The 12,316-nt window shown below is 38.2% G+C and overlaps 2 protein-coding genes and 1 long non-coding RNA gene across 6 annotated transcripts; 2 read left to right on the forward strand and 1 right to left on the reverse strand.

The window, feature by feature from the left end:
• Positions 1-72: 72 nt before the first annotated feature.
• LOC130567205 (probable thiopurine S-methyltransferase) lies at positions 73-3,153 on the reverse strand. 2 transcript variants are annotated; one of them, XM_057355160.1, is made up of 9 exons: positions 3,034-3,153; positions 2,039-2,168; positions 1,697-1,789; positions 1,482-1,614; positions 1,145-1,197; positions 954-1,028; positions 755-840; positions 616-660; positions 73-451 (listed from the first exon to the last, which is right to left on the reverse strand). In XM_057355160.1, the coding sequence occupies exons 2-9, from the start codon at positions 2,131-2,133 to the stop codon at positions 336-338; spliced, it is 696 nt and encodes a 231-aa protein (XP_057211143.1). In that variant the 5' UTR covers positions 2,134-2,168; positions 3,034-3,153; the 3' UTR covers positions 73-335. The 2 variants fall into 2 exon arrangements, with proteins under 2 accessions (XP_057211143.1, XP_057211142.1); XM_057355159.1 differs by having other exon boundaries at positions 94-454.
• LOC130567208 (uncharacterized) lies at positions 768-4,778 on the forward strand. Of its 3 annotated transcripts, XR_008964558.1 has the most exons (5): positions 768-870; positions 3,370-3,428; positions 3,531-3,640; positions 3,739-4,012; positions 4,339-4,778. It is a non-coding gene; the product is annotated as an uncharacterized LOC130567208 (long non-coding RNA). The 3 variants fall into 3 exon arrangements; XR_008964557.1 differs by having other exon boundaries at positions 3,531-4,012; XR_008964556.1 differs by having other exon boundaries at positions 3,370-4,012.
• Positions 4,779-7,106: 2,328 nt separating this feature from the next.
• On the forward strand, positions 7,107-10,728 carry LOC130567204 (protein phosphatase 1 regulatory subunit 36). The gene is made up of 11 exons (XM_057355158.1): positions 7,107-7,250; positions 7,381-7,439; positions 7,544-7,639; positions 7,761-7,849; positions 7,963-8,029; positions 8,405-8,497; positions 8,784-8,933; positions 9,060-9,102; positions 9,287-9,510; positions 10,019-10,222; positions 10,310-10,728. Exons 1-11 carry the CDS (start codon positions 7,227-7,229, stop codon positions 10,581-10,583), a joined length of 1,323 nt encoding a protein of 440 aa, XP_057211141.1. The 5' UTR covers positions 7,107-7,226; the 3' UTR covers positions 10,584-10,728.
• The last annotated feature ends 1,588 nt before the right edge of the window (positions 10,729-12,316 follow it).

Raw genomic sequence — 12,316 nt, forward strand, 5'->3', positions numbered from 1 at the left:
CTATAGTGTCATCCGTTATAAAACACTTAGACAGCGTTGTCTCTCATTTTATTGCCAGGTTTTGCAGTTTTCCCTTTTGAACTGACGCCATCTTGTGAGCATTCACTGTATGTGTATTACAGTTAACAATTCCTCTAATCACAAAATAAACAACAAAATTTAAAAGAACCATCACAATTTATTAAAATACATTGTCTTTAATTATTAAATCAATATAAAAGAAAAATCGGTAATTTGAGTGAAAAAAGATGTTTGCAATTTGGCTTCATTTAGCTGGTTTATTTGTATTTACTACCACCCTAGAATGTAAAGACAAGTAGGCCAACTGTAATAACTCATTGTTTCTTTGGAGTGAGAAGGTACACTTTCTCAGTCAAGTAATCTATTCCCCATGCTCTGTGTCTTTCCTCAAAGCCATCTGCAGACTGAAGCAATTCAATGTCACAGGCTCCTTCTGGAATAAGGGACAAAAATTGACCAAAGAAACTACCCTTGAAAAAACGACTTGCTTCAATAGTTAGTAAAACAGTAGCGGCTTGTTGTTAAACCTAAAATTATTTAATAATGAATAGTAATTTAATAACAACAGGTAAGTTTTAAATGACCAAAACTTACCAAATAAGTTTTTTACACCCTCTTCTGTGACCAGAAATGGTGGACCTGTATGTCAAACGTGATCAAAAGAAATGATCAAATACTATGCTTTATAAAGACAACGTCCTTGTATTACATTGTCTTTCTCTCCTAATGTTACCTTTATACTGCTCAGGATTATATTCCAACGTATCTACAAGATATCTACAGTCACTCTCCATTAAGGAAGTGAGGAGAGCAGCATACCTTGAGGGTGAAGAAGATATGTAAATACAGGTGAGTGTATGAACTATCATACGTGAGGGATAATGTACATAATATTGTAAATTTTGCATTGATTTTGTAACAGGTCTACTTACTTTTGCCTGTCACATGGGTTTATAGCCACCAGTGCTCCTCTATCCCAAATTCCTCCAAACTTCCCTGCAATTGCACTGCATGTAAACAAAAACCCAATGAGAGAGTGAGAGAGAGAAAGAAAGAAAAGGGACATTTAATGGTTTCATGCGGCATGTTTTCTCATCTAAAATTGAAAAGGTGAAACACGCACCTGGAGAACTTGTATAAATCACTCTGATAGATGGAGATCTTCCCATCCGCACTCTGAGAACAAGGAAATGCATTAGTTGAGTAGATATGACTTGAGCACACTGGGTAAACATAATGCTGTCTACTTCAATTTAAAAAGTCTGAAGTATTGTGACCTTCATGCAGTTTCAGAGTACTAGAGAGGGGTTTAAATTTGTATGTATCCGAGTTAAGCCACAAGACCAAATACCAACAACAAAATCATTTTATGAGTGTGTGTAATCCCATCTGGCTACTTTTATGACTGGTGTGCGGCCATGATATTGTATTGCCTGTGACAAAAGGGGACCTTGGGATACCTTAAAAACCTTTGCTCCAGGAATTTCTGGTACTGGTTCTTCGTTGTATCTAAGGCTTTGGTCTTCAAAAAACTGTTTAATTCCTTTTTCTGAAATTTCAACTCCAGCCACTGTGTGACCCATATCAGCCAGCCTATAAAATATAATGGACAATTTAGGGAATGCAAAGAAATTTTATACCATATTTTTGTTACAGTGGATTTCAGACCTCATACCATTTCATGTCCACAGCTTTACCACACAGTGGAAAAAAGAATCGAATGCTCTTTTGTCCATGTACGATTTTGTCCAAGTATTTTTCCAGAAACCTAACAACAAGTGCAAGAATAAAGCTGAATAAAAAAAGAAATTCAAATAACAGGCAGATGTGTTGTACTACACGTTTATGGAGAATGTAAACTTAGAATAAACGTCATCAATTTATGTGACACAGAATGGTGTCTAAGAAATGAAGTGACAGAACAGGCTCGCATCTCAGCGGAGCATGTATGTGAGATGTGCAAGTATGTATAATTTATCTACTGTGTTAATGATCAAATGTGTGGATCTGTGATTACTTGTGCACTTGAGGTTGGTGAAAACTAATTCTGCCTTCCTGCCACCTGTCTTCCCACTCCGACAAAGCCATCACTCGGTTTGCCTGGGTTGACATGGTTTCTCTTGTCTTCAGATATGATTTGATAGATTCTGGAATTAACAAAAACAAGAGAACGTGTTATATACAGTATCACCAATCACTTTTTTGTTTCATTGATAAGATTCTTAGATTATCTGTGTTGTCGATCAGGCCTGGGACAAAATTTTATATGTGACCTCGCTTTCCCTGCGACCAAAAGTAGGCTATACCGTAAGAGATATATACTGTAATGTATTTATTTTAATTTATAGTGAATTCAATCCCTCAATTATTGTTGGAAAGACCATGCTCTACCAGTCACAGTTCTGTACCAGCTACACAGTAATATATTAATTTTAATATTCAATGCTGTATTTTGTTATCACGAGTACACAGAGATGAAGGGAAGTGTTTAGTGACATAAGTCTATTGAAATGTCAGGAGCAAGTCTTCTAAGATTGGGACAAAACAAAGTATTGCATTGTCTAGTGTAGTTGATCTCTTTAAAGTGTGAACTAGTCTACACAAAAATTCAAGATCACAGTTTTGATTTGACAAGCAGGGCAAACAAGCCACTCTGCTGGTAGGTCAAAGTACACAAAAACCATTCAGCCAATGCTGTTGCGCGATTTTTCAGATTACATCTTTACCGGAGCCTACCTCTTTCCTAACGCATGTGATGCACTGTGATCAACAGAGACCTTAATAAAGTCGTCGACAGACAAAACAGGCTGTTGTTTAAAATCTTTACGGATATTTTATTACAAACAAAGAGCAGTGTAAACAAAACTGATGTAAATCTCACTTTGACGTTAAAGCTCTTGACTTTAAACAGCCTTGCCAAAACGTAGACAATCACGATTTCGTGCGTTCACAACATACAATTCTGTCAACAATCACTTTCAATATGTAACGTTATATAAGAGTAAATTTTACCAGTTTAGTGAGCACCCGGTGCCTTCTGAGCTTGCGTTTCACAACAGGAAGCACGAGCGTAAGGTGGGCGTGGCATTTGTCACACGTAAACTTGCGCGTCGTACCGCGAGGTGGAGCCTTCTGTGATTGGCGGGTGCTAGGATACCAAAGACGCTTCACGTTATGGAGTTTGCTTTACTAAAATAAGAAAGAATTATGACAAAATCACCAACGGAAACGGTAGGAATTCTAGAAAAGATCATTTAAAACAGAGTGTTAGTCCGTTACGTTTCTATAGGTTTTCCAAAACGATACCGTATTTAAAAAGTTTACACTATTTTGTTATTTGCATGGCAGGTGTCTTCTTTTGGACACTGGGGCTGGAACGACGAAACACAAAGCCTGAAGTTCACGAGGTGAAGCAGATTGTTTTTTATTACATTTCTGTTCGACAGTCATTTGATATGTAATTCTGTTGCTTGTCTGTTTAGCATTTCCTTCATTTTTGTTGTGTGCAGTTTTGAACCCCGAGAAATACAAGAATAAAAATAAAACGACGAAGACATCTACATAGCCTACCAAGAGCAGCTCAGAAAACATCTGAAACATATTTTCACTGGTTCATGTGGTTGGTTAGGAAATAATTATGGCTTAATAACTTTCTCTTGGCAAGACTTTGATGTTTTTATTCTGAGCAACTGATTTACGCAGTTTCATTTCTCAAAGAAACACTGTGGGACCAGCTCAACTGAATGCCTTCAAGACGTCAGTCAATAAAACGCTCATAAAAGACACATGTCAAAATTCATGATGTTAAATGTAGGTTCTTAATGACTCTTAGTTTGCTGCATAATGAAAACGAAACGAACTTTGAGAAGGCAAGGTCTTTTTCTAAGAGCAAGGATATTTAAGTACACCATTATTGTGTTACAGTGTCAGCTGTCTCTTTGTTACAAAAGGATGAATTCCCAATACCTACATGTTTTCTGTCTCTACTAAAGTAGGTACTTTTATTCCCAACCATTTCAATTCTTTTTTTTTAGATTATTTAGAATTGATTATTTTTGTGTAGCCATTTAAACATGGCATGCTGTTTTCAACGCCCATATGAAATGATCCTAACAATTTATTTAAATTAGTTTGTGCTCAATTATTATTGCATTAGCAGTGCAAAGGTCAAGGGTGTGATTCCTCAAGCCTACAGCTTGAATGTAATTAGAGAGCATCATCTGTCAAATACATCAAATTTACAACTTTTTTGATAACCTAACTCAATGTAATGTGACAACTAACATCATCTCATTCTTTCCTTTCTTTCTATTCCAGTGATGAGAATGTAAGCGAGAGAGGCAGAAAAAGGCAGAAACATTTGTTAATGTGGAGATGGGCAAAAGCAGCTTGCCCTGAGTCATGCCATGCTTCTGCTAGGGAAGGGTCTCAGGGTTGTCTCTCTTTTTATTGTAGGTTTTGCAGTTGTCTCTTTTGAACTACTGACATCTTGTGGGCATTCACTGTAAGGGTATTGCAGGTAACAATTCCTGAACTAATCACAAAATAAACAAGAAAATTTAACAGAGCCATCACAATTTATTAAAATATTGATACATTGTCTTCAAGGATTAAATCAATAAAATAGAAGGATTTTGGCAATGTGGCTTCATTTAGCCGGTAATTTTATTTAATTACTACCACCCTAAAGAGGTTTATATAAGGGGTGTGTAACTGTAGAAATAAATGTTTCAGACAACTGCCCCAACAGCGATGACTCATTGTTTCTTTGGAGTGAGAAGGTACACTTTCTCAGTCAAGTAATCTATTCCCCATGCTCTGTGTCTTTCCTCAAAGCCATCTGCAGACTGAAGCAATTCAATGTCACAGGCTCCTTCTGGAATAAGGGACAACAATTGACAAAAGAAACTACCCTTGAAAAAACGAATTGCTTCAATAGTTTCAAAAGACCAAAACTTACCAAATAAATGTATTACATCATCTTCTGTGAACACAAATGGTGGACCTATGCCAGATGTGACAACAGAAATGATCAAATACTACATGCTTTATAAAGACAACAACATTGTATTACATTGGGCTTTCTCTCCTAAAGAAACATTTGAATATATCATAAGTGGGGGATAATGTACATAATATTGTAAATTTTGCAATAATGACTGCCATCAATTATATAACAGGTCTACGTACTTTTGCCTGTCACATGGGTTTATAGCCACCAGTGCTCCTCTATCCCAAATTGCTCCAAACTTCCCTGCAATTGCACTGCATGTAAACAAAAACCCAATGAGAGAGTGAGAGAGAAAAGGGGCATTTAATAGTTTCATGCGGCATGTTTTATAATCTAAACTTGAAAATGTGAAACACGCACCTGGAGAACTTGTATAAATCACACATGGAGATCTTCCCATCAGCACTCTGAGAACAAGGAAATGCATTAGAGTGGGTATGACCTTAACTCACACAGTAAACATAATGCTACTTCCATTTAAGAGGCCTGAAGTATTGTGACCTTCATGCAGTTTCAGAGTACTACAGAGGGGTTTACATTTGTATGTATCCGAGTTAAGCCACAAGACCATGAACCAACAACAGGCAATTGTGTGGTCCTACACATTTATGGAGAATTTTAACTTTTAGATATAATGTTATCAATTCATGTGACAAAGAATGGTCTCTAAGACATGAAGTGATAGAACAGGCTTGCGTCTCAGGGGAGAATGTATGTGAGATGTTTAAGTATGCATGATTGACTACTGTGTTAATGATCAAATGTGTGGATCTGTTACTTTTGCACTTGAGGTTGGTGAAAACCAATTCTGCCTTCCTGCCAGCTGTCCTCCCACTCCGACAAAGCCGTCACTTGGTTTGCCTGGGCCGACATGGCTTCTCTTGTCTTCGGATATGATTTTCTAGATTCTGGAATTAATAAGAAAAATAAGAACATGTTAAATACAGTATAACCAATCACTTGTTTAGTTTCATTTCTATGATTATCAGATTTACTGTGTTGTCGATCAGGCCTGGGACAAAATTTTATGGGTGATATGAAGGTAAGTGTTTAAGCGACTTAATTCTATTGACAGTCTTCTAAAGATTGAGGCAAAAGTATTGCGTTGTCTGGAAATGGATATGCAAGTTTAGTTGATCTCTGCAAAGCGTGAACTAGTCTACACAAAAATTCAAGATCACAGTTTTGATTTGACAAGCAGGGCAAACAAGCCACTCTGCTGGTAGGTCAAAGTACACAAAAACCATTCAGCCAATGCTGTTGCACGATTTTTCAGTGTAAATGCATGCACTGCAAAAACTGATGTGTTAAAAAACAACACACATCACTGTGTTAATAGTATAACGACACATGCTGTGTAGATTTCTACACACATAGTGTGCATTTTATTAAAAAAATACCCCTGGAAAGATTAATACAGTAAATGTGTTATCTCCTGAAGGGAGGGCGTAATTTTAAAACTAAAAATACTTTACATGGTAACACATTAATTGCTTAAAAACACACATTTGTGTGTTAAATTATCTGACACAATTTGTGTGTTAAAATGGCTTGCACACATATTGTGTTAAATATGACACAACATGTGTTGTCCCTGAACACACTCCCTACATGTGTTAAAATTTGACACAACATGTGTCATTTTTAACACATCACTTTTTGCAGTGTGGGAAATATTTGCATAATCATTATGCATATCATCATGTCATCTCTACTGTCCCTCTTTCATACGGTCTGTGATTCACGAAACAACATTATAGAGACCTTAATAAAGTCGTGGACAAAACGGGCTGTTGTTTAAAATTTTCATGAATATTGTTCAAACATAAAGAGCAGTGTACACTGATAAAAATAATAACTGATAAATCTCACTTTGGCGTTAAAGCTCTTCTTTTGACTTTAAACAGCCTAGCCGAAAAGTAAGCACGATTTCGCACATTTACATCATAAGAATCTGCCACAGTCATAACAGTAAATTTTGCAAGTTCTGGGAGCACCCGGTTCCTACTGAGCCCCTCGCGTTTCATAATTCATACCAGGAGGCAGGAAGAACGATCTTAAGGTGGGCGTGGCGCCCGACACTTGTAAAATGTCGCGTCAAGCCGGGAGGTGGAGCCTTCTGTGATTGGCGTGTGCTAGGATACCAAGGACGCTTCACGTTTTGGAGTTCGCTTACCGGATTAAGGGAAGAGTTATGCCAAAATCACCGACGGAAACGGTAGGAATTCTAGAAAAGATATTCCAACAATATAAATTAAAACAGAGTGTTAGTCCGTTACGTTTCCATAGGTTTTCCAAAACTATATAGTATTTAAAAAGTATCCAATATTTAATAATTTGCATGGCAGGTGTCTTCTTTTGGACACTGGGGCTGGAACGACGAAACACAAAGCCTGGAGTTCACGAGGTGAAGCAGTTAGTTTTTTTTATTACATTTTTATTCAATAATAATTTGATATGTGGTTCTGTTGCTTGCATGTTTAGCATTATCTTCATTTTTGTTGTGTGCAGTTTTGAACCCCCTGCAGAAGTACAAGAAAACAATAAAACGACGAAGACATCTACCTACCAAGAGCAGTTCAGAAATCATCTGCAGAATTGGCAAAGGTAGTCTTTTCACTGTTTCATGTGGTTGACTGACATCAGGAAATAATTATGGCTTAATAACTTTATTCTCTTGGCAAGACTTCTTTATTCTGAGCAACTGTTCACGTTTAATTTCTCAAAGAAACACTGTGGGACCAGCTCAACTGAATGCCTTCAAGACGTCAATAAAACGCTCACAAAAGACACATGTCACAATTCATGATGTTAAATGTAGGTCCTTATTGACTTTTAGTTTGCTGCATAATGAAAACAAAACGAACTTGAGAAGGCAAGGTCTTTTTCTAAGAGCAAGGATATTTAAATACACCGTTATTGTGTTACAGTGTCAGCTGTCTCTTTGTTACAAAAGGATGAATTCCCAATACCTACATGTTTTCTGTCTCTACTAAAGTAAGTACTTTTATTTCCAACCATTTCAATTCCTGTTTTTAATTGTTTAGATTTTTGTGTAGAGATTTAAACATGGCATGCTGTTTGCAATGCTCTTATGGAATGATCGGAACAATTTATTTAAATTAGTGTGTGCTCAATTGTTATTGCATTAGCAGTGCAAAGGTCAAGGGTGTGATTCCCTCGTATGCTGATAAAATGTAGGCCTACAGCTTGAATGTAATTTAAATAATTTTTGGATAAAAGCATCTGCCAAAAGCATGAAAAAATGTGAAAGCATCTGAATTAATAAAAAAAAGAATAACACATGTTTGGGTTTAGTTGGATTTGAGAAGTTCTGTGATTACCATTATTTTTTTTCCAAAATATTCACAGGAGCAAAGAGCTGGATGAGTTTCTTGCCTGTGTCCTGCTCTACTTTTCTTGCTACTTTGAGAAGAAAGCTCAGGAGGAAATACCAAATTCAAAGTGAGTAAAAAACATTACATCATAAATCATCAAGTGGCTGTTTTTACATGACATTTGTAATCTGCCCATTCGTTTTCTATACTTCAAAGCATTTGTGATATCATATGGGGCAGGTTTATGTACCTACTGTACATACATATCTACCGTTAACGTAGTTCCTTTAGTTTAAGAGCACAGTGCTAACAATGCCAAGGCCATTGGTATGACTCCCATAAAAATCCATAAAAACCGAAAAACGTTTGAGCACTGTAAGTCAAGTAACAGCATCTCATTCTTTCCATTCCAGTGATGAGAGTATAAGCGAGAGGCAGAAAAAGGCAGAAACATTTGTTAAGGTGGAGATGGCGCAAAAACAGCTTGCCCTGAGTTATGCCATGCTTCTTCTAGGAAAGGGTCCATGTGGCTTGTTTCCACAGCACCGTACGGCCGGTGTCAGGTCAGAGCAGCTATGAATACAGAGTGTGTTTAATTTATGTGCATCTCCGTTAAGTTAATGGATGGGTCGAACGAGTGATGGATGGGTATGTGTTTGAGGAATAATGAGTCTGATTTATGTAAACAGGGGCAGGTTGTCGTCCACTCACAGTGATATACAACTGGATGAGGTTTGTGAATTTTACTATAAATGATAAGTATAATAATAATAAGTGTGATAACATTTTTCATCTCCTGTTCAGATAGTATTACCTTTCTATATTTGGAAGAACTTTAGTAGGCACCACCTGCCCCCTATAAAGGATTCATATGTCTTCCCCATCATGAGATCAGTGTGTGTTTTCTGTATCTCAGTGTCTCCTCAGCTTTTGCAGTTATGCTGCATGGGTGACCTTTGAGAGGCGGGACCTGAAGGGAATCCAGATTGAGATTGGCCGCCTGTTCCGGTCAGACACGTTTAACCCCGCCCTGAGGACTGAATCGGAGGAATGTGATGAGAAGCAGAAAAATCAGGACAGTTCTAAAAATGAGGGTCAGTCTGAGGTTATGAACCCCAGACAAGCGGCAGAGAATGACAGGTCAGCAGGTGCTATACTACACTGGATTTAGTTAAGGTAGTTTGACCAAAAATTAAGAACATAGTCCGGTCATGTGGGAATAATGAGGGTGAATTATTCACACAAAATTCTTTTCTACATATTATTAAAAATTCTGGCATTGCACTATAAATAATAAAAACAAAACAAAAGACCTGTCCAGTATATACCACTTTACTTCAAATCAAATCCCTTTATTGTCACTCAACCATATACACAAGTGCAACAGTAGGTGAAAAACTTAGGTGCAGTTCCGACCAACATGGCAGTATGACAGATCTTTTGATCTTATTCATAATTTGATTATATTACGGTATTTATTTATTGTCATTGCTACATTTCTCTGGAGCCTGGGAAACCAAATTTATTGAAACAGATTTATAAAAACTTCAGCCTCAGTCAGTGTGAAAGTGACTGTGTAATGATTCATGATTTCACAGAGCTATCTTCTCTTTCACACTCTCGCTCTGTCTCCTGACCCCTAACCCAGGAAGTCTAACCGGCGTCCGACACTGAACAGTATCATAACCCAGCGTTCCCCTCTGATGGCCTCTCTGCTGCCCACTCCACAAGAACAGGCTCCTCACCTGTTCGGGAACTTCAGACGTCTTAAACAGGGCTTAAAATGTTCAAATGAATATTGCAATTTAGAGGTGGTGAAGAAAGAGCTGAACCAGCAACTCACCTCTCTCTGGTAATGCCTAGAAGTGTGTGGTTGCATTATGTATTGTAGTTCCGTAAAGTTACATGTTTTGCTAAATCAGCTTCTCTTTGCACTTAGCTTTGGGATCCTTGGAAAGCCTTTGAGCCAGTTCAGCTCTGAAAGCCTGAAGCTTCAGGGAAGTCAAAGTGAAGGAGAGATGGAGGATGAGGAAGATGAGGGTATAAACAGTCCCGTGGCAAACAATGACTCACGTGTGCACATCAGGAGTAGCAAAACCTCTGTCACAGCCCAAAGATTAATGACCACAACCACAGACCGACATAGCCACTCTAGTCGAGCTGACTTGGTCTCCAGAGCGACCACTGAGGAAATGAATTCAGACACGGAATGACTGACCTGTTTGTAAATGCATGAGTGTGTTGATGTTGGTTAATTATGCGGTATGCAAGAATGAGATGTCAGGATTGCAGCATTTGTCAGTGAGCTATTAAAATATTTTCCACTATATAATGAAGTAACACATAATAAAATCCTACTGGGCCATAAAGAAATGTGTCTTTTTATGCCTTAGGGCACAGATACATATATATGTAAATAATCCTATATTAACTATACTATTACTTGTAATCTTTTTTCTAGATATGATTTTGATATTGGACAGTGCTAGGCAATGTGATACGATATTTATATGCTAAGGCCTAACACAGATAAGTACCAGAAGTACTGCATTGTTTACCTTTGTCAACAGGCCAGTGTGGTGCCGAAAAATGACTCCTGCCAAATTATGACTCCCCCATTCCCCACTTATACTATCCCTAATAGTAGGTACTGTTTTTGTGTTGGAATAGTAGGTGCTTTTGAGTGCATGGCAAAATAGATTGCACAAACTGGGACATACTAACAGGGAGCGGAAGTGGCCGTTGTTGCCTAGACAACATTTGCTGCGTCCAAATACCCCCACTTGCGGTCTTGGCCACTTAAGAGCGCGTGTATGCGGCATGAAGTACGAGCGCAAGTCTGTCCAATGTCTTAAAAATGCCAAAGTGCAGTGCCCTTAACGCACACTAAACCCACACTATCTTGAATACCGCTTCCGAGTGGTATAAAAAATACCCGAGTTAAAGTTCGAACTTCGGAGAGCTCAGCGACGCCATTTTGCCACTTCTTTATTATTGAGTGGAATTGACGTATTTCCTGTTCGAGAGTGGAGCTCCACTCACCCCATTGGCTGCACGATCCGGGATGCCTGCACGTTCCGTCCGCGCATGCGCATAATGACGTGGTAGAAGACGCGCATGCGCAAATGATAATTCTGTTTTGCGACGATTTACGACACTGCACGATCTGTTCCACGCTTGCGCACCTTTGTACCGCGACTTTCACTACTGTTCACCTCTGGTCTCAGGTCACTTCTGTGTGCACACTATGCGTTCTTTCAAGTCATTTCCATTGTCAGTTTGAAATACTCTGTAACGTTTCCCCGGTTCTTTCTTCATGTAAGTGCAGATAGTCTAGGCAGAAATGCATATTATGTTCCTTATTGTCTTCTGTAAACACCATTGAAGGGATTATTTTCCTCATTTAGATTAAATATATAGATATATTAGCCTTTATAGACCCATACTAATACAAAATTACTTTATTTAAAGTTAACTAATATTAGCAGCTTTTAATAAAAATACGACACAAACCGTCTTTGACAATACTGACCTCAGATCGAAACACGGCAAGTTAAGTAGGCCTAATGACATACAGCAATGAATCGCAAAGGGGAGTATGGAGGAAACTGAAGGTTTGCAGTGACAGACTCTCAAGACTCAGACTTTATTCCACATGTAACCAAAATCGTGTATGTTCATGTAACAACTCCTTTATTATTTTGCAAATACATTAAAAAACATCAAAATAGACCCGCCGTGAACTGTTAAATAAAAAACACAATGTAGCCTACAAAATGTGCCGCCTGGCCGTCAAGTGTTTCATCGCATGCGTGTAGGGAAACCGTGACGTTTTCTACTACGTAATTATGCGCATGCGCAGAACGGATCGTGCAGGCATCCCGTATCGTGTACAGACACCCTGTGGTCACTGTTTGAGTGAAGCTACCGTCAAACACACACTCGA

The sequence above is a fragment of the Triplophysa rosa genome, linkage group LG16 (assembly GCF_024868665.1).
Source record: "Triplophysa rosa linkage group LG16, Trosa_1v2, whole genome shotgun sequence".
Taxonomy (NCBI): domain Eukaryota; kingdom Metazoa; phylum Chordata; class Actinopteri; order Cypriniformes; family Nemacheilidae; genus Triplophysa; species Triplophysa rosa.

Bases quoted from the DNA above. Each gene is read 5' to 3' on its own strand.
- LOC130567205 (XM_057355159.1), bottom strand. From the start codon at position 2,133: ATGTCAACCCAGGCAAACCGAGTGATGGCTTTGTCGGAGTGGGAAGAC. The intron at 661-754 runs GTAACATTAGGA...TTTGACATACAG, and splicing joins TAATCCTGAGCAGTATAAAG to GTCCACCATTTCTGGTCACA. The intron at 455-615 runs GTAAGTTTTGGT...CCCTTATTCCAG, and splicing joins GGGTGTAAAAAACTTATTTG to AAGGAGCCTGTGACATTGAA.
- LOC130567204 (XM_057355158.1), top strand. From the start codon at position 7,227: ATGCCAAAATCACCGACGGAAACG. The intron at 7,440-7,543 runs GTGAAGCAGTTA...TGTTGTGTGCAG, and splicing joins CAAAGCCTGGAGTTCACGAG to TTTTGAACCCCCTGCAGAAG. The intron at 8,934-9,059 runs GTCAGAGCAGCT...TTATGTAAACAG, and splicing joins CACCGTACGGCCGGTGTCAG to GGGCAGGTTGTCGTCCACTC.